This window comes from Hypanus sabinus, chromosome 23 (assembly GCF_030144855.1).
Source record: "Hypanus sabinus isolate sHypSab1 chromosome 23, sHypSab1.hap1, whole genome shotgun sequence".
Taxonomy (NCBI): Eukaryota; Metazoa; Chordata; class Chondrichthyes; order Myliobatiformes; family Dasyatidae; genus Hypanus; species Hypanus sabinus.
In genome coordinates, this window is record NC_082728.1 from 6,104,494 (window position 1) to 6,123,678 (window position 19,185).

General features: G+C 40.2%; 1 protein-coding gene across 1 annotated transcript in view; it reads left to right on the forward strand.

Annotated features, from left to right (window-relative positions):
- Window positions 1-2,165: 2,165 nt before the first annotated feature.
- Window positions 2,166-19,185, forward strand: part of LOC132379912 (sodium-coupled monocarboxylate transporter 1-like) — a 58,387-nt gene continuing 41,367 nt past the window's right edge. Inside the window, exons 1-3 of the mRNA XM_059948254.1 lie at window positions 2,166-2,267; window positions 4,677-4,742; window positions 5,728-5,779. Of these exons, the coding sequence (XP_059804237.1) occupies window positions 2,166-2,267; window positions 4,677-4,742; window positions 5,728-5,779 (220 nt within the window). The remainder of the gene's footprint in view (window positions 2,268-4,676; window positions 4,743-5,727; window positions 5,780-19,185) is intronic.

The following is a 19,185-nucleotide window of genomic DNA, read 5'->3' on the forward strand; positions in this document are numbered from 1 at the left end:
AATATGTTAAGCTGATTTTCCTTTGTTATTAAAATGTGCTTTTCCTTTTGCAGATACTAAGTATAAGATTAATTGTCTCATATGTATCAGTGTGTTGATGACTACTTGGAGCTCAATCTCTGTACTTGTACAAATATCAGCTGGTGAATCGAGACCAATAAATTGGGGTGACCTTAGTTTTGGAGTGGAGGAGAAACAGGTTGATCAATTTCCCCTTTGTCTTTAGATCAGCTCTAATCCAGCATGAAACCCATAAAAAAACTTGGCTTAACTATCAGAAAACAGCAGAACTTGTTTGATAAGAAAGACCGGAACACGAGCAACTAATTAACCAGAAATGCAAGATGGATAGGATACTCTATGCTCCGAGGGAAAAGAATCAGCTTTATGTGCACCTGACAATGTCCAAGAGGAAGTTGGTAACTTAAGGAATATTAACTCAAAAGTTCAGAAATGCTGGAAATCCAGAGGAACACACACAAAATGCTGGAGGAATTCATCAGTTTAGGTATCATCTATGGAAATAAATAAACAGTCCATGTTTCGAGCTGAGATCCTTCTTCAAGACTGGAAATGAAGGAGGAACATTAAGAACTTGCTCATAACCGTGCATAGATTCCTCAGCAGTATCATGATCGTAACTAGCTGGAAGTCAACGATGGTGGAGAAACTTAATCAAGGAATGAGCAGTGATCAGTATCTGTCAGAAAGAACACTTTTATAACTCCACAATGGCATCATATTCTTGATGTAAGTGTCCTTCACTCCAATCGACTGCAAGCTATTTGGCCCAGCCTTACTGTCCCTGTAGAGAGATAAGATGTTATAAAGGCTATAATTGGTCTTGAGATTAGATGTTAACCCTCTTGATGTTGTAAAACTAGAAAGGAACTTCACAAGCAAATTTGCAATCTCATTTCCTATACATGAGAAAAGGTGAACATGCAAGGGGTTTCAGACATGGCCACCTTCAAAAGGAAGTAAATATATTTGTAGTAATTGTTTAAGGTTCTCCCCACTATATGCCATAGGAAAGGCCCCTTAAATCCATCACTCATTAGTGGCCAAAGACTTGCTCCCCAAATCCCAGTGTGAATTCCATCTGCCTGGAGGCAAAATGGGGTTGATGTTCACCACATGTTGACACCAACAGAAATGTAGGGAGTACAGTCAAACACTGTACATGATTGCTTTCTTAACTTTATCAATTGAGATAGTCCTTGGAACATCATTCTCCAATTTGACCATGCAAAGAAATACATCTCTATCTTGTAACTGCTTTATGATGGCATTCAAGTCATCACTGTAACTAGTGGGTCTATGGCAGATTCAATCTCAGTGCTGATTATTGTTAAACAAGATTATCCCAGTTTATAAGACTTTTGATCATAATGCCAAAGCTGGGAAATAATTGACAAGAGGCACTGAATGGGACGTGTTACGATGTGCAAAGAATTTCTTTAAATTAATTTTTCAAGACCTACTGAAAAAATCAATTTTTCAAGACCAGGGTGACCTGGTTAATCACCAGCCCCCACTTTAAATATTCACTTCCTCCACCTCTAGTGCATTGTGGCTGGAATGCTGCCTATTTACTTAATGTGGTACAACAGTCTGCTAAGGTCTCTTCTGAAACCTTCAACTTCTATTGCCCAGAAAAACATGGATGACAGGTATAGGGTCACAAACCATCCAGATGTAGTCATGTAACATTATTTCCTCTTTGTCATTGGAATAAAATCCTGTTCTTACCTTCTTAGAAGCACCAGGGGAATATATTCATCATATGCTGTTCAGTGGCTCAGCACGGATTAAATGGGCAAAAGAGCCTGTTTCTGTCCTGTACCTTTCTATGACTCTATGTCTATTCAAGCAGAAGAGCCCTCAAGAATTCATTACAGACAGTTACAAGTAAATCTGACCTTGTTATCAGCACAAACTGCAAGATTTTATTTAAATGTCTCTGCTAATAACAATTTAGAAAAACTGTATATTTACGTGCTTAGACGATACAATAAACCTTAAATTCTTAACAACAGGTAACACAATTACAATAAGTTTATAGTCATATGAAAGTATAAAGTACTATTTTACTTAAATGAGTCTTTACTAACCTTATTATTACAGTGATTGGAAATCCAGCAGAAGTATACAGCTTTGGGATGATGTTTCTGATGTTTGGTTTCACTTGGTTAATTACAATGATAGCCACTACTCTGATCTACATTCCATTGTTCTACAGACTAAACATAATTAGCACTTATGAGGTAAACTTTTTAAATTTTCATTTTGTTTTTAATTTCTTCCCAGTTTATATCTTCTGGCTCAGTGCTCTCATGGGGATGTAGGATTTCTAATCCAAGTCACTTCTGAGGGCCACTAACAGAAGGGTGTTTTACTTTAATTATACTTTGCAGATGCTGACACAATTTGTCATGTTTTAGAACACAAGTGGTGGTTCTCTTTGCTGCATTCATCAAATCCATACTAATATTTTAACTTTGTAAATGGCCTCAGCATTACCCATGAGCTAGAAATCTCCAGGTTAAGCAGCATCTGTGGAGAGAGAAGAATATTTAAAATTCAGGTCAATGACTTTGACATTTTGGCAATGTTTCTGCTTCACAGATTTTGTGGACCTGCTGAGTCTTTCCAGCATTTTCTGTTTATATTTCAAATCCCCACATCTGCAGTAGTTAGTTTTTTTTTTAAAGCACTTGAGCATTTCTCGGATTGTTGAGAAGAAAGAATATTATTTCAATGAAAGTACTAAAGCCCAGTGGTTACTAGTACTGATGGAGCTCTGAGACAAACGGAACTTCTGAAGTAAATGCAAAAGCCATTAAGAAAAGTTGCGGTGAAAGCAGCTTCTCCTTAGAAAACATAGCTATTTATACCTCCCCCCTCAGAATAAAAGCATTTACAGGTACCACTTTCTTTAGTGGAATAGCTAGATGCTACATGTTCCACAGTCCTACTGGTGGTAACTAAGAAATCACTACTGTCACAGAATGCTTCTCTTAGGGAGCTGGGGGCTGTCCTTGGATATCCCAGGCCTACATCTGCATCCTCTGTTGGTATTACAGAAAATTGGTAAGCCATATTAATATACAATTGGACAGCCAATTTCCATTTCAGCTGCATGACTGTTGATAGCTCTTAAACTGGATTAGCTCGAATAGAGAGTGGTTAAAATCTAACCATTAGGTAGACAGGAGTGCATCTTGTAGGGTGGTTTAATTGTGCTCTGTAGGTTAGATATTATGCATCACAGCTCTAGTTAATATGGAATAACTTTGAAACAGACTTCTTTGTGACTCCAATATTCCCAGTGGGAATTGTATGACCTGAATACTGTGCTTGTTCAATTGCCTTTAATTTTAGATTTCTCTACTCCAAATTGTGTATCACCATCATCGTCATCATTGTGTGCCGCTTATACATGCTGTTGGCCATGGCGGATTTAAAATATGGAGGAAAATGTTGAACTTGAATGGGTCAAGGACGGTCGAAGCAGACAGTTCAACTGTCTTTGTTCCTGCCATGTGCTTGGAGATGGAGGCTACCATTTTGCGGAAGTGTTTTATATCCTCCATTTTGTCAGATGAAGTTGCTTTGCTTTCTGTGTTTTAAAATAGACACAATGATGTTTCTGGTAATCTGCTGGACTGGAGACCATTTCCGAATGAGAAGTTTTTGTGAGGTGTTCTTTGATATAACATAACATGCAGCTTTGTGAATGTTGGGGGGTTGGTGCCTGCCTGGTGTGATTCTAGTTGGTTACTGAAGAGAACAAAGCCATAAATTACTGACTGTCACTTGTTGGGAAGAGGGCAATAAATGGATGCTGGCCTAGAGCAAAGCCAATAAGGTGTTAAAGGTCAATCAGGTGACCTACAGCCAATGACACCAGAATGCAATATTTGAATTGGTAAGGAACGAGTATAAAAGTATAAAAGTGGACACTTTGAGTGTGCTGTCAGTGATAACTCTCAAGAGATCCACCATTGCAAGGAAGAACCCCCATGCCAGGGACTGCAGAAGGAAAGGATCAATCATTTGGCCAACAGAGATCCCCTATTTCAGTGTTATAAATTGGACAAATGGTCTGAGTGAGTATTGGTACAGAGGGCACAGTAGAATTCATGTTCTAAGCTGTTGGTGCGGGGTCAACATAATTACATTGCCATTTGTACAGAGATAATAACGTGTCAGCTTCAATTAATTACAAGTTGCGTAGTGAATTTCTTAACCTAGTTCCATTGACGAATGGTCCACACATACTATGGCCACTAGGAAGCATTCTAAACAGCTACATGTATATATTTGTTATCATCATCGTTATGTACTACATCCGATGATGTAAGCAATCATGGTCTCATGACCATGATTGCTCTTGGCAAATTTTTCTACAGAATTTTCTACCGAACTTTGCTTCACTTGTTTCACTATTGCTATGCTAGTTTGTTAGTTCTATATCGCTATATAAGATCATTTGTCTTTGCTGGTTTCGTCATAAAGGATAGTATGTAATTTTTTCAATTTGGAACTCAGTTTACAGTATTTGGAAACATCATACAGTGTTGAGTCCCTCACGTAGTCTCTTAGTGGTTTTGCTTTGTTTTTACAAGTAAACCATGCAGTAAAATAGAAAAAAATCAATTATATTTTCACAGTATCTTAATAGAAGATTTGGACAGATGGTGAGATATCAAGTTGTTTGTTGCTTCATGATATATATGGTAAGTTCAAAAGTACATTTAAAAATGTTCTTCGAATTCTATGTGATTGCAATTGGGTTTTGATATCTGCAATTTCATGTAATTTTTGTGCAGTTCCTCTTGGCACCTGTCTGGTATGCGGATGGTTCATACATTACTGATGCCACTTACTTGTCTTGCTGACAACTTCTGGATTCTCAAATTTCCTCTCAATGAAATGTAATGGCAAATTCTGTTTAAGTTATAAGCAACTGCATGCTTTTATTAGAAAAATTGTGGTTTCCTATTTTCTTGTTTCACTGGTACTTACTCGAGTGCCATAATCACCCTCAGAGTGAAGGAGCAACTGTTTATATTCCATTTGGGGACCCTCCAACCTGATGACATGAATATCAATTTCTGCTTCTGGTGAACTAATTCCTACTCCACCCCACCCCATTCCCCACTCTGACCTTTTAATTCTTCGCAACTGCCTACCATTTCCTCCTAGGTTCTAATTTCCCCTTCCCTTTCTCCTACGATCCACTCTCCTCTCCTATCACATTCTTTCTTCTCCAGCCCTTGACCTAGCTTTACCTATCACCTCCCAGATAGCCTCTTTCCCCTCCCTCCACCTTCTAATTCAGGCATCTCATCCTTTCCCTCTCTGTCCTGATGAAGATTTAACTCCACTGCTAAGGGAATAAAATTTTCTGTTTACCCTACCTAGACCACTTATAATCTTATATAATCCATCAGCCTTCTCTGATCCTCAGTTTATCCAATCTTTTGTCATTGCCTCAAACTTCATGTCCTGAGAATATCATCCATGAGCTGATTAAGTGTTTCCTGTTTGTATCCTAACATATAGATAGGACTTGGCAAAATTGAGCATTTTAACCAATGAATTCTTTTTAGGCCTTTAATTATACTAAAAAAACTTGATTATGTCAAGTGGATATAAAACAGATCCTTATTGTGTCATTAATTTGTATCTTAGGTAATATTATTGTCTTTCACTCTCCAGTTCTTTTATCTTGGCATTGTCACGTATGCACCATCATTAGCACTAAGCCAGGGTAAGTGACATTTTCTTATGATACTTATTTTGTTTAAATGAAAGACTACAAGTCATGCTTTGTGGATAGCACTCTTCTGAGTTGGAAGCAGTTATGTTCAACTTCCACTCCAGAAAAATGTGGGCAAAGTTCAGGGTACCACATTGAGTGCTGCACTTTTGGGCATGATGTTAAGATGAGCAGGAAAGTTTTTCCTTGAGTGTTGACCATCATTTATCCCTCAGTGAATATGACTAAGTCAGATTACCTGGGCATTATTGCTGGCAGGAGATTCTATCACATTTTCTATTTGATGGAAGTGACTTAACTTCAAAAGTGTGCTAGATGCACAGTGCTTTGTGGACATCTGGAATAAATAATATGCATAATGTAATTTCATTTCTTACATATATCAAGATATCCTAAAGTATTCATGTTGGTTGGCTTGTGTCAATAATTCTATACTTTTGAGGGGTGGGTGTATTTTTTTAGTATTGTTTAATGCGTTTTTACAGTAATGGTGCAGGTCATCAATCATATTTGTTGGGGTTTCAAACTAACATAAATTGAATAATAATAAATCTTTTAAATAATAGATTTTTCTTTCAGTTTGAGGAGGATCAACAAGAGAAAGTTCAAAATAAATCAATTTATTAGCAAAGTACATATATGTTTACATATTCAACCCTGCAATTCATTTTCTTGTGTTGCATACTCAATAAATACAATAACCATAATAGAATCATTGCACCAACATGGGTTTTCAACCAATGTGCAAAAGACAATAAATTGTGCAAATACAAAAATAAGTAAATAATAATAATAAAAATATCGAGAACATGAAATGTCCTTGAAAGTGAGTCTATACATTGTGCGAATATTTCAGTGATGGGGCAAGTTAATTGAGTTAAGTTATCCCCTTTGGTTCAAGAACCTGATGGCTGAGATTAATAACTGTTCCTGAACCTGGTGGTGTGAGTCCTGAGGTTCCTGTACCTTCTTCGTGATGGCAGCAGTGAAAAGAGAGCATGACCTGTGTGCTGGGTGTCCCTAATGATGGATACTGCTTTCCTGCAACAATGCTCCATGTAGATGTGCTCAATGGTGGACAATGTAGAGAATTAATATGCTTTCCCCTTCCAAGAACAATATTCAGACTGATAGAAGGTTTCTGAGTCCAGGCTCCTTAATTCAGTAGTTGGTATAATGAGATGAATACAATTACAGTGTTACAGCAGCTAATATGTCTGGGTGTACTAATGTCCTGCAATGCTACCTAGAAGAACTCAAAGCTGCTGCTGCATGAGAATGAGAACAGATTTAGCTTTGATCCTGTACTTCAAATCTATTTTGGGAATTATAAGTCATAAAGGTAAGTTGAACACTGGCTACTAATGCATTCTTAATATTTTAATGTTACTTAAATCTAGCCTTCATATGACCTTTGATCTCATCTATAATGTACTGCTATAAGTTGACATCATCTGCCTTTCCAAAAGGCAAGCAGTGCAAACCTAAGAAGACAAGGTGAGGAGGTCCTGAAGAGAGATTATTGGGAGCTACTGTAGGCAGAAAGGTGTAAAACAGAACTTCAAAGGTAGTAATCTCTGGATTTCTGCCTATGCCACTCACCAGTGAGGGTAAGAATAGAATGATTTGGCAGGTGAACGCATGGTTGAGGAACTCGTGCGGGGGTAGGGGTTTAGATTTATAGACCATTGGGATCTCTTCTGGGGAAGGTAGAACCTGTGCAAAAGGGACTGGTTACACCTGAACCCAAGGTGGACCAATATCCTTGAGGCTGGGTTTACTAGAGTTGTTCAGGATGCTTTAAACTAATTTGGCAGGAGGATGGGAACCGGAGAGATAACGCTGAAGATGAGGTAGTTGGTTTACAAACAACGTCAGTGTATAGTGAGAGTCCTAGCAAGGAGAGGCAGATGATAGGGCAACATTGCAATCAACAGGACGAATGGACAAAATCAAAAAGCGTGAACAGAGGAATGAAGGTGTTATATTTGAATGTGCAGAGTATATGGAATAAGGTAGATTAACTTGTAGCACAGTTACAGATTGGCATGTATGAAGTAGGCGTCACTGAATCATGGCTGAAAGAAGATTTCAGCTGGGAGGTTAATATCCAAGGATAAACATGTATGAAAAGGATAGGCAGGAAGGCAGAAGGGTGGCGTGGGTCAGAAGGTGTTGAATTATTGTGGGTGGATCTAAGGAATTGCAAGGGTAAAAAGACCCTGATGGGAGTTATATACAGACCCCCAAATAGTAGTAAAGATGTGGTCTACAAATTTCAATGGGGGGATAGAAAAAACACGCCTAAAGGGCAATGTGTTACAGTAGTCATGGGGGACTTCAATATGCAGATAGATTGGGAAAATCAGGTTGGTGCTGGATCCCAAGAGAGGGATTTTCTAGAATGCCCAGGAGATGGCTTTTTAGAGCAGCTCATGGTTGAGCCCACGAGGTGATTAGCTATACAGGATTGGGTATTGTGATTAGAGATCTTAAGGTAAAAGTACCCTTAGGGACAAGTGATCATAATATGTTCAAATTAATCCTAAAATTTGAGAAGGAGAAGCTAAAGTCAGATGTATCAGTATTACAGTGGAGTAAAGGTAATTACAGAGGCATGAGAGAGGAGATGGCCAGAATTGATTGGAAAAGAGCACGGGCAGGGATGACAGCAGAGCAGCAATGGCTGGAATTACTGGAAGCAATCTGGAAGACAGAGATACATACTTACCAAAGAGGAAGAAGTATTCTAAAGGCAAGATGACACAACCGTGGATAAAAAGAGAAGTCAAAGCTAACATAAAAGCCAAAGAGTAGGCATGTAAAAGCAATAGCAAAAGTTTGTGGAAAGTTAGAGGATTGGGAAACTTTTAAAAATCAACAGAAGGCAACTAAAGAAAGTAATTAAGAAGGTAAAGATAGAATAAGAAAGTAAGTTAGCCAAGAATATTAAAGAAGATACCAAAAATTTCTTCAGCTACATAAAGTGTAAAAGAGAGCCTAGAGTGGATATCGGACTGCAGGAAAACAATGCTGGAGAGATAGTAATGGGAGTCAAGGAAACAGTAGATGAACTGAATAAATATTTTGCATCAGTCTTCACTGTGGAAGACCTTAGCAGTGTGCTGGAATTTCAAGTCTCAGAGGTCACAGGTGTGTGAAGCTGCCTTTACTAGGGAGAAGTTTCTTGGGAAACGGAAAGGTCTGAAGGTAGATAAGTCACCTGGACCAGATGGTGTACACCCCAGAGTTCTGAAAGAGGTGGCTAAAGAGATTGTGGAGACATTAGTGGTGATCTTTCAAGAATCATTAGATTCTGGAATGGTTCAGGAAGACTGGAAAATTGTAAATGTCACTCTACTCTTCAAGAAGGGAGAGAGGCAGAAGAAAGGAAATTATAGACTAATTAGTTTGACCTCAGTGGTTGGGAAAATGTTGGAATCAATAGCTAAGGAAGTAGTTATGGGGTACTTAGAGGTCAAAGGGACTTAGGAAACCTTGTGCAGGATTCCTTGAAGGTTAATTTGCTGGTTGAGTTGGTGGTGAGGAAGACAAATGTGATGTTAACATTTGTTTCAAGAAGAGTAGAACATAAAAGCAAGGATATAATGTTGAGACTTTATAAAGCACTGATGAGGCCTCACTTGAAATATTGTGAGCAGATTTGGGCCCTTATCTTAGAAAGGATGTGCTGACACTGGAGAGGGTTCAAAGGAGGTTCATGAAAATGATTCCAGGATTGAGTGGCTTGACATATGAAGAGCATTTGATGGCTCTTGGCCGGTGTTGACTTGAATTCAGAAGAATGAAGGGTGACCTAACTGTAATCTATCAAATGTTGAAAGACTTTGATAGAGTGGATGTGGAGAGAGTGTTTCTTTTGGTTTGGGTCTAGGACTGGAGAAAACAGCCTGAGAATAGAACAGTGTCCTTTTAGAATGGAGATGAAGAGGAATTTCTTTCACCAGAGAGCGGGGAGTCTGTGGAATTCATTGGCACAGGGATGTGGGGAGAAGGCTGGAGAGTGGGACTGAGAGGAAAAATGTATCAGCCATGATGAAATAGTGGAGCACAAGTGGCCCAATTCTGCTCCTATATCTTATTACCTTATTATGTTTTTCTTCTAACACTTGTGGTCCAGCTGAGGATTGTCAATCCAAGTCAGATGACACAATTTTTTTTTTTTTCTCTTACGGTTGTGAGATTTTGGAAATTTCTTTGAATATTTTGAAGATAGAGTTTATAAGATTTTATTGCAAGCAAGAGAGTGAAAATGTACAGTGGGTAAGCTGAAGTGTGAAGGTAACAATCATTTCGACCATGATCCTATTAAGGTCTTAAAGAGCTGAGTAGCCAACTGCTGCTCCAAATTTGAATGATCATACAAAAGGCAGTATTTTCTGCAGTGTTTATCTCAGACTAGCAAAGGGATTATTTTGAGTGTTGACATGACGGCAGAAATGGAAAATTCCACAAGGCACTGGGAAGGTTCCCAGGCAATGCACAGGTCTCTGCATACCACAGACAGTTTTGAGAAGTGGCCTCATATTTGTAATGAACAGAAATTTATGAAAAATAGAAAACCACTGCATAAAGTGAAAAATGAAAACCTCAATCATGTATTGAAAGAGTGGATTTGTCAGTTGGAAGGACCATGTGCCACTTAGTGGAATGCTGGTCATGAAATAAGCAAAGATCTATCAGGATGAACTGAAAATTGAAAGAAATTGTGAATATTCAGCAGGCTAATTGCAGAAATTCAAGAAAAGGAATACATAAATTTTTGAAAGAGTTGTGGTGATAAAGTGACTGTTGATCATGAAGCAGCAGAGAAATTAATTGATGAGTTTGCCAAGATTATCGCTGATGAAAATCTAACATGCTGAAAGGCTGTATCAGTGCAGATGTGTGATGATGTGTAAGCCAAAGACTGCTTACTGGTAGCAGGTAAATTCAGTGTAGGAAATGATGGCGATCCCAACTACCTTATTATATATTCCAAATTCTGAAAATATCCAAAATCTGTACTTTCAAAAGACTTTTGGGTCAGGAGGAGATGCATTTGTACCATTTGCAAAGTATGCAGAAGTAAAAAAAAAGGGTAAAGAGAGCAAATGCTGAAAATACTTGGCAAATTCGGCCATATTTCATAGAATGCTGCCTGACCTGCTGAGTATTTTCAACACTTAAGAGTTTTTATTTCAGATTTTTAGCATCTGAAGTTTTTGGTTTAAGTTTTAATTATTGTCTGGAAGGAAAGTTTGTTTGTATAACTAAATACTTTCAAGATTTTTTTTGGCTTACAGCTTGATTGAAAGGTTCAATTGTGAAAATCTGCAGAGTATTATTTGCTATGTGTGTGTTTAACTCTAGTAGACTTTATTAGGTATTAAGAAGATCCCTGCAATGATTGGCAGTTGTACTGTAAGATTTTATTTAGAGATATAGAATCGTCGGCCCAGTGAGATGCATCATCCAGCAATCCCCCATTTAACCTTAGCCTAATCACAGGACAATTTACAAATGACCAATTAACCTACTAACCGCTATACCTTTGGACCTGGAGGAAACCTACGCATTTATGGGAAGGAAGTATAAACTTGCTACGAAGGACACCAGAAGTGAACTCCAAACTCTGATGCCCCATGCTGTAAATGGTAGCATAGTAGTTAGCACAACACTTTACAGTACTGGCGACTCAGGTTCATTTTCTGCCTCTGCCTCTAAGGAGTTTGTACATTCTCCCTGTTAGTGTGTGGGTTTCCTCCCACAGTCCAAAGTTGTATAATTTGGCAGGTTAATTGGTCATTATAGATTGTCCTGTGATTAGGCTAGGATTAAATTGGGGGAATTGCTGGGTGGCATGACTCGAAGGGCTGGAAGGGTCTGTTCCGCGCTGTATCTCAATAAATACAGCAGCCTAATCAGTGGCAGGAGCATGGCTACAGCAACAAGGTTTCTTGAAGTTCAGTGACACTTGTTTAAAAGTGCAGAAGGGACAAGTGGGGCAGCCATTGTTAGGAACAGGCCAGTGGTGAGAGTAGGAGTGTCAGGCTTTGGCTCAAAGGAGGCTTTGGCTCGAAAGAGGCATTGGCTCAGGGTAAGCATTTATTAAGGTTCCCTTTTTTTCTCTCTTATTGTACCTAGTGAATTAAATAAACAGCTGTTGTGTGTTCTTCATGCTGGATGTTGGAATTCTGGGAGAACCGGAGTCTGAAGTGCATCCAGCTGCAGCTCCTTGAAGGCCGTGTTAGGAACCTGGAGCAGCAGCTGGATGACCTTTGGCTTGTAAGGGACAGTGAGGAGATAGTCAATCAGAGTTACAGGGAAGTAGACATCCCTAAGTTGCAGGAGACAAATAGCTGGGTGACTGTAAGGAGAAATGGAAATGTGAATAGGCGGTTAATGCAGAGCACCCTTGTGGCCATTCCCTCAATAATAATTATACTGCTTTGGATACTGTTGTGGGGATTGACCTCTGAGGGGAATGCCAGGAAAACTGGGTTACTGGCACTGAGCATAGGTCCGTGGTGCAGAAGGGGAAGAGGGAGAAGAGGGAGCGGTAGTGATAGGGGACTCAATAGTTAAGGGAACAGACAGGAGATCAGAATCACTGGCATGTGACGTGAAATTTGTTAGCAGCAGCAGTTCAATACAATACATTAAGAATAAATAAATATGTTAATTTTATTCGGGATATTTTATATGGTATATAACCATATAACAATCACAGCATGGAAACAGGCCATCTCGGCCCTCCTAGTCCGTGCCGAACTCTTAATCTCACCTAGTCCCACCTACCCGCACTCAGCCCATAGCCCTCCACTCCTTTCCTGTCCATATACCTATCCAATTTTATCTTAAATGACACACTGAACTGGCCTCTACTACTTCTACAGGAAGCTCATTCCACACAGCTATCACTTTCTGAGTAAAGAAATACCCCCTCGTGTTTCCCTTAAACTTTTGCCCCCTAACTCTCAAATCATGTCCTCTCGTTTGAATCTCCCCTACTCTCAATGGAAACAGCCTATTCACGTCAACTCGATCTATCCCTCTCAAAATTTTAAATACCTCGATCAAATCCCCCCTCAACCTTCTACGCTCCAATGAATAGAGACCTAACTTGTTCAACCTTTCTTTGTAACTTAAGTGCTGAAACCCAGGTAACATCCTAGTAAATCGTCTCTGCACTCTTTCTAATTTATTGATATCTTTCCTATAATTCGGAGACCAGAACTGTACACAATATTCCAAATTTGGCCTTACCAATGCCTTGTACAATTTCAACATTACATCCCATCTTCTGTACTCAATGCTCTGATTTATAAAGGCCAGCATTCCAAAAGCCTTCTTCACCACCCTATCTACATGAGACTCCACCTTCAGGGAACTATGCACTGTTATTCCTAGATCTCTTTGTTCCACTGCATTCCTCAATGCCCTACCATTTACCCTGTATGTTCTATTTGGATTATTCCTGCCAAAATTAGAACCTCACACTTCTCAGCATTAAACTTCATCTGCCAACGTTCAGCCCATTCTTCTAACCGGCATAAATCTCCCAGCAAGCTTTGAAATCCACAACACCTCCTACCTTAGTATCATCAGCATACTTACTAATCCAATTTACCACCCCATCATCCAGATCATTTATGTATATTACAAACAACATTGGGCCCAAAACAGATCCCTGAGGCACCCCGCTAGTTACTGGCCTCCCTCCCGATAAACAATTATCCACCACTACTCTCTGGCATCTCCCATCTAGCCACTGTTGAATCCATTTTATTACTCCAGCATTAATAGCTAATGACTGAACCTTCTTAACTAACCTTCCATGTGGAACTTTGTCAAAGGCCTTGCTGAAGTCCATATAGACTACATCCATTGCCTTACCCTCGTCAACATTCCTTGTAACTTCTTCAAAAAATTCAATAAGGTTTGTCAAACATGACCTTCCACGCACAAATCCATGCTGGCTACTCCTAATCAGATCCTGTCTATCCAGATAATTATAAATACTGTCTCTAAGAATACTTTCCATTAATTTACCCACCACTGATGTCAAACCGACAGGTCTATAATTGCTAGGCTTACTTCTAGAACCCTTTTTAAACAATGGAACCACATGAGCAATACGCCAATCCTCTGGCACAATCCCCGTTTCTAATGACATTTTAAAGATCTCCGTCAGAGCTCCTGCTATCTCTACACAAACTTCCCTCAATATACAGGTATGTATATTGATTAAAAATTGTACAAAAAAAAGAAATACTATATATTTAAAAAAAGGTGAGGTAGTGTCCAAAGGTTCAATGTTTATTTAGGAATTGGATGGCAGAGGGGAAGAAGCTGTTCCTGAATCGCTGAGTGTGAGCCTTCAGGCTTCTGTACCTTCCACCTGATGGTAACAGTAAGATTCTGTGGACTTGAATGGAACACCCTGATACTCTGCTGTCTTCCAGTTGCCAGGGTCAGGGACGCCTTGGATTGCGTCAACAAAATTTTGGAGAGGGAGGGAGAGCATCCAGATGTCTTGATACAAATGACATAGGAAGAAAAAGCAAAGAGGTCCTGAAAAGAGAATTTAGAGAGCTAGGTAGAAAGCTGAGAAGCAATACTTCCTGGGTAGTAATTTCTGGATTGCTACCTGTGCCACGCACCAGTGAGGGTAGAAGCAGGATGATTTGGCAAATTAATGTGTGGTTGAGAAGCTGGAATAGGGGGCAGGGCGTTAGCTTCTTGGATCATTAGGATCTCTTCCAGGGGAGGTATGACCTGTAAAAAAGTGATGGGTTGCACCTGAACCTGAAGGGGACCAATATTCTCATGGTCAGGTTTGTTAATGCTGTTAGGGAGGGTTTAAGCTAATTTAGCGGGGTGGGGGGGGTGGATGGGGTGGGAACTGGAGTGAAGGGATTCAGGATAGGATAGATGGTAAGAAAGCAAAGATAGTGTGCAGTCATACTGTCAGGAAGGGCAAGCAGATGATAGGACAAAATTGCAGCCAGCAGGGTGAGCATCAGTGCATTAGGGATGCAGAATCAAAAACAGTAGCAAACACAGGACTCAAAGTGGTATATATCAAAGTGCATGAAGTACAAGTAATAGGGTGGATGATATTGTTACAATATTACAGATTGTCAGGTATGATATTGTGACATCACTGAATCGTGGCTGAAGGATAGTTGTAGTTGTAGCTAATGTCCAAGGTTTGAATTGGAGGGATAGGAATATAGGCAGAGGGAGAGGCATGGCTCTGCTGGTGAAGGATGGCATCAACTCAGTAGAAAGATGTGACATAAGATCGGAAGATGTTGAATCCTCGTGGGTTGAATTAAGAAACTGTAAGGGTAGTTACAGTTCGGCAGTTATTTGATGGCAGTTAATTCAGGCCTCCCAACAGTAGCTGGATGTGGACCACAGATTACAACAGGAAATAGAAAAGACATGCCAAAAGGGGAATAAGGTGCCAGATAGATGCATTTCAAAAACAAAGAAATATTCAAATGACAAAATAGTACAACCTTGGCTGACAAGGGAAGTCAAAGCTAATGTAAAAGCAAAAGAGAGAACAAACAATGAAGCAAAAATTAGTGGGAAGACAGAGGATGGATTCAACAACAAATTGAAATTATATAATGTGCTTTGCTGTATCCTAGATAGAAACTCGTAATTTTGAAGGCCAAGAAAGCAGAGACACTAATGTTGGGAGCCCGTATTTTGGCCTCTCAATTGATGGCTATGTTTTTGATGGACTTTGCCACCCTGACTTTTGTTGGAATGATCTGTACCTCTGGACTGCTGGCTGATATCTGCCAGATTTTATGAAGAGTGCAAATCAGAATAATTGAGCATGTAGATGCTAAGAAAGAAGTTGTGCTGGAGCTTTTGGAAAGCATCAAGTTGGATAAGTCACTGGGACCAGGCAAAATTTACCCCAGGCTACCGTGGCAAGCGAGGGAGGAGATTGCTGAGCCTCTGGTGATAATCTTTGGGGACAGAAGAGGTTTCAGAGGATTGGAGGGTTGCAGATGTTGTTCCTTTATGCAAGACAGGGAGTAGAGATAGCCCAGGAAATTATAGACCAGTGAGTCTTACATCTGCGGTTGGTAGGCTGATGGAGAAGATCCTGAGAGGCAGGATTTCTGAACATTTGGAGAGGTATAATATGATAAGGAGTAGTTAGCATGGCTTTGTCAAAGGCAGGTTGTGCCTTACAAGCCTGATTGAATTTTTTGAGGATGTGACTAAACACATTGATGAAGGAAGAGCAGTAGATGTAGTGTATATGTATTTCAGCAAGGCATTTGATAAGGTACTCCATGCAAGGCTTATTGAGAAAGTATGGAGGCATGGGAACAAGGGGATATTGCAATCCAGAACTGGCTTGCCCACAGAAGGCAAAGAGTGGTTGTAAGTCGGTCATATTCTGCACAGAGGTTGGTGATCAGTGGAGTGCCTTGGGGATCTGTTCTGAGACCCTTACTATTCATGTTTTTTATAAATGACCTGGATGAGTACGTGGAGGGATGGGTTAGTAAGTTTGCTGATGACACAAAGGTTGGAGGTGTTGTGGATAATGTGAGGGCTGTCAGAGGTTACAGCAGGACATCGATAGGATGCAAAACTGGACTGAGAGGTGGCAGGTGGAGTTCAACCCAGTTAAGTGTGAAGGGGTTCATTTTGGTAGGTCAAATATGGTGGCAGAAAATAGTATTAATGGTAAGACTCTTGGCAGTGTGGAGGATCAGAAGGATCTTGGGATCCAAGTCCATCGGACGCTCAAAGCAGCTGCATAGGTTGACTCTGTGGAATTGAATTTAGGAGCCGAGAGGCAATGTTGCAGCTATATAGGATCCTGGTCAGACCTCACTTGGAGTACTGTGCTCAGTTCTGGTCGCCTCACTACAGGAAGGATGTGGAAGCCATTGAAAGGGTGCAGAGGAGATTTACAAGGATGTTGCCTGGATTGGGGAGCATGCCTTATGAGAACAGGTTGAATGAACTCGGCCTTTTCTCCTTGGAGCAAAGGAGGATGAGATGTGACCTGATGGAGGTGTACAAGATGATGAGAGGCATTGATCTTGCGGGATAGTCAGAGGCTTTTACCCAGGGCTGAAATGGCTGAAAAGAGGACACAGGTTTAAGGTGCTGGGAAGTGGTACAGAGGAGATGTCAGGGGTAAGTTTTTTACTCAGAGTGGTAAGGGTGTGGAATGGGCTGCAAACAACGGTGGTGGAGGCAGATATGATAGGGTCTTTTAAGAGGCTTTTAAATAGGTACATGGAGCTTAGTAAAATAGAAGGCTATAGTTAAGCCTAGTAATTCTAAGGTAGGGACATGTTCGGCACAACTTTGTGGGCCAAAGGGCCTGTATTGTGCTGTAGGTTTTCTATGTTTCTATGATTCATGATTCAATGTCGTTTAATGTCATTTCCAGTGCACAAGTGTAAAGGAGAATAAAATAATTTTTACTCCAGATCTGATGCTGCACAGAAAAAAACATTAAGATAAAGAACACAGTAATAAAAAAAAAATCACAAATATAAATACATAAGACATTTGATATACATAGATTGATTGTATGTTCATAAATTGATGCTGGACACAGGAGTATCTGTGTATTATGTGACTGAAAGGAAATGATAAAATAGTGGTGGTTATAGGTGTGAAAGGTTGAATTAGTGAGTGGAGGGTTTAATCAGCCTTACTGCTGGGGGAAAGTAACTGTTTTTGTGTCTGGTGGTCCTGGTATGGATATTATGTAGTCTCCTCCCTGATGAGAGTGGACAAACAGCATATGAGCAAGGTGTCTGGGATCTTTCATGATGTTACTAGCCTTTTTCCAAACACCTATCTGTGTGTCCTTGATGGAGGGTAGGCAAGTGCCAGTGACGTGTTGGGCAGTTTTGACAACCTGTTCTGGAGCCTGCCTGTCTGCTGCAGTGCAGTTTCCATACCACACAGTGAGGCAGCATGTTAGAATGCTCCCTACTGTGCATCAGTGGGATGCAAGTATACTGTAATGTGCATAGTCCCGCTCTCTTCAACCTCCTCAGACAGTAGAGGCATTAGTGAGTTTTCCTGATTGTATGATTGGTGGATCTCTGTCTTTACATTACTGCATGAAGCATTGGCTAGTATAACTCCTGTAAGAAATTACTGCCAACAAGGCTGCATTTTCAAAATATTCCCAGTATTTACAAATGTCTGAGGGCACAGGAGCATGATCATTGCAGACCTGGACTAATGATCCTGAGGCGAAGGACGGGCCGTTTCAGCTTGCTGCTCCACGACATTTACTCAGATCTGTGCTGAACTAATGGTCTGGGGACAGACTTTCTTTGTGCACTTCAGTTCAGAACGCTATTTGCTTGAGTTTATTGTTTGCATGATTTGTTTCTTTTCTGCACATTTGGTCTTTGATGGTCTTCTTTTTAATGGGTTCTTTGTTTAATGACTGCCTGTTAGGAGAAGAATCTCATGGTTGTATAACGTATACAGTGACGTATCTAAGGTATGGCAGGTATGGCACGTGCCCTGGGCGTCACTTGAAGGGGGGGGGGGCGGCACTAAGCAGCTTCTATTAAAGTCAGACAAACCATCCTCAGATAGTGAAAAAAGAATTTTCTTCAAATGTATGATCTGTCTTTGATTATCATTGGTGAGAATTACTGGTATGGCCTTATTTCAGAGCATTGTGTAAAAAGACCATGAAATGTTTCTTCACGAAGAAGAAGGAAGGTGGAGCTGAAGGACAGAAGAGACGAAAGTTGGAGGAGGAGGAAGCCAAGAAGTCGAGCACATTCTTCATGCCCTTCTTTGAAAAGCCCGGAACAAGTAGTTCGACACATTCTATGGAGTCGTCTGCACCTGCTACAAGTTAGTTAGAATCCGAAGGTGGATCAAGTACCAATGTGTCACAAGCCGAGGAGAAAGTCAAGTCAGATAAATCCAAGTATGATGAGATTGAGAGTGAGGCTGCCCCAGAGAACATGGACACAACAGAAGGGAAAGATGATGTTGAGTTTACTGACGAGACTGAACCTAGTGAACTGGATGTTGTCAGAGCCTCGAACTGTCACACCAGAGTGATTGAACAGCATGACATGGACTTCTGAAGTTCGACAAGGATACTGGAAAAGCAATTCTGCCTGATGCATTGAGAACAGAAATAATAAAGCTAGGTTTGAAGCATTTCCAGAACAGTGAGGGGCCTTTCCTACCAACAAGTAACTGCTCAATGAACAAAACTTGGTTCAAGAGGAAATTAGGAAATAGTCATGGTGAGGAAGTGACTCGCTCATGGCTGGTCTATTCCCCTCCTAAAAAGTCTGCATTTTGTATCTGTTGTCTTCTCTGTTCCTGGTCAGACCAACAATCCTCATTGC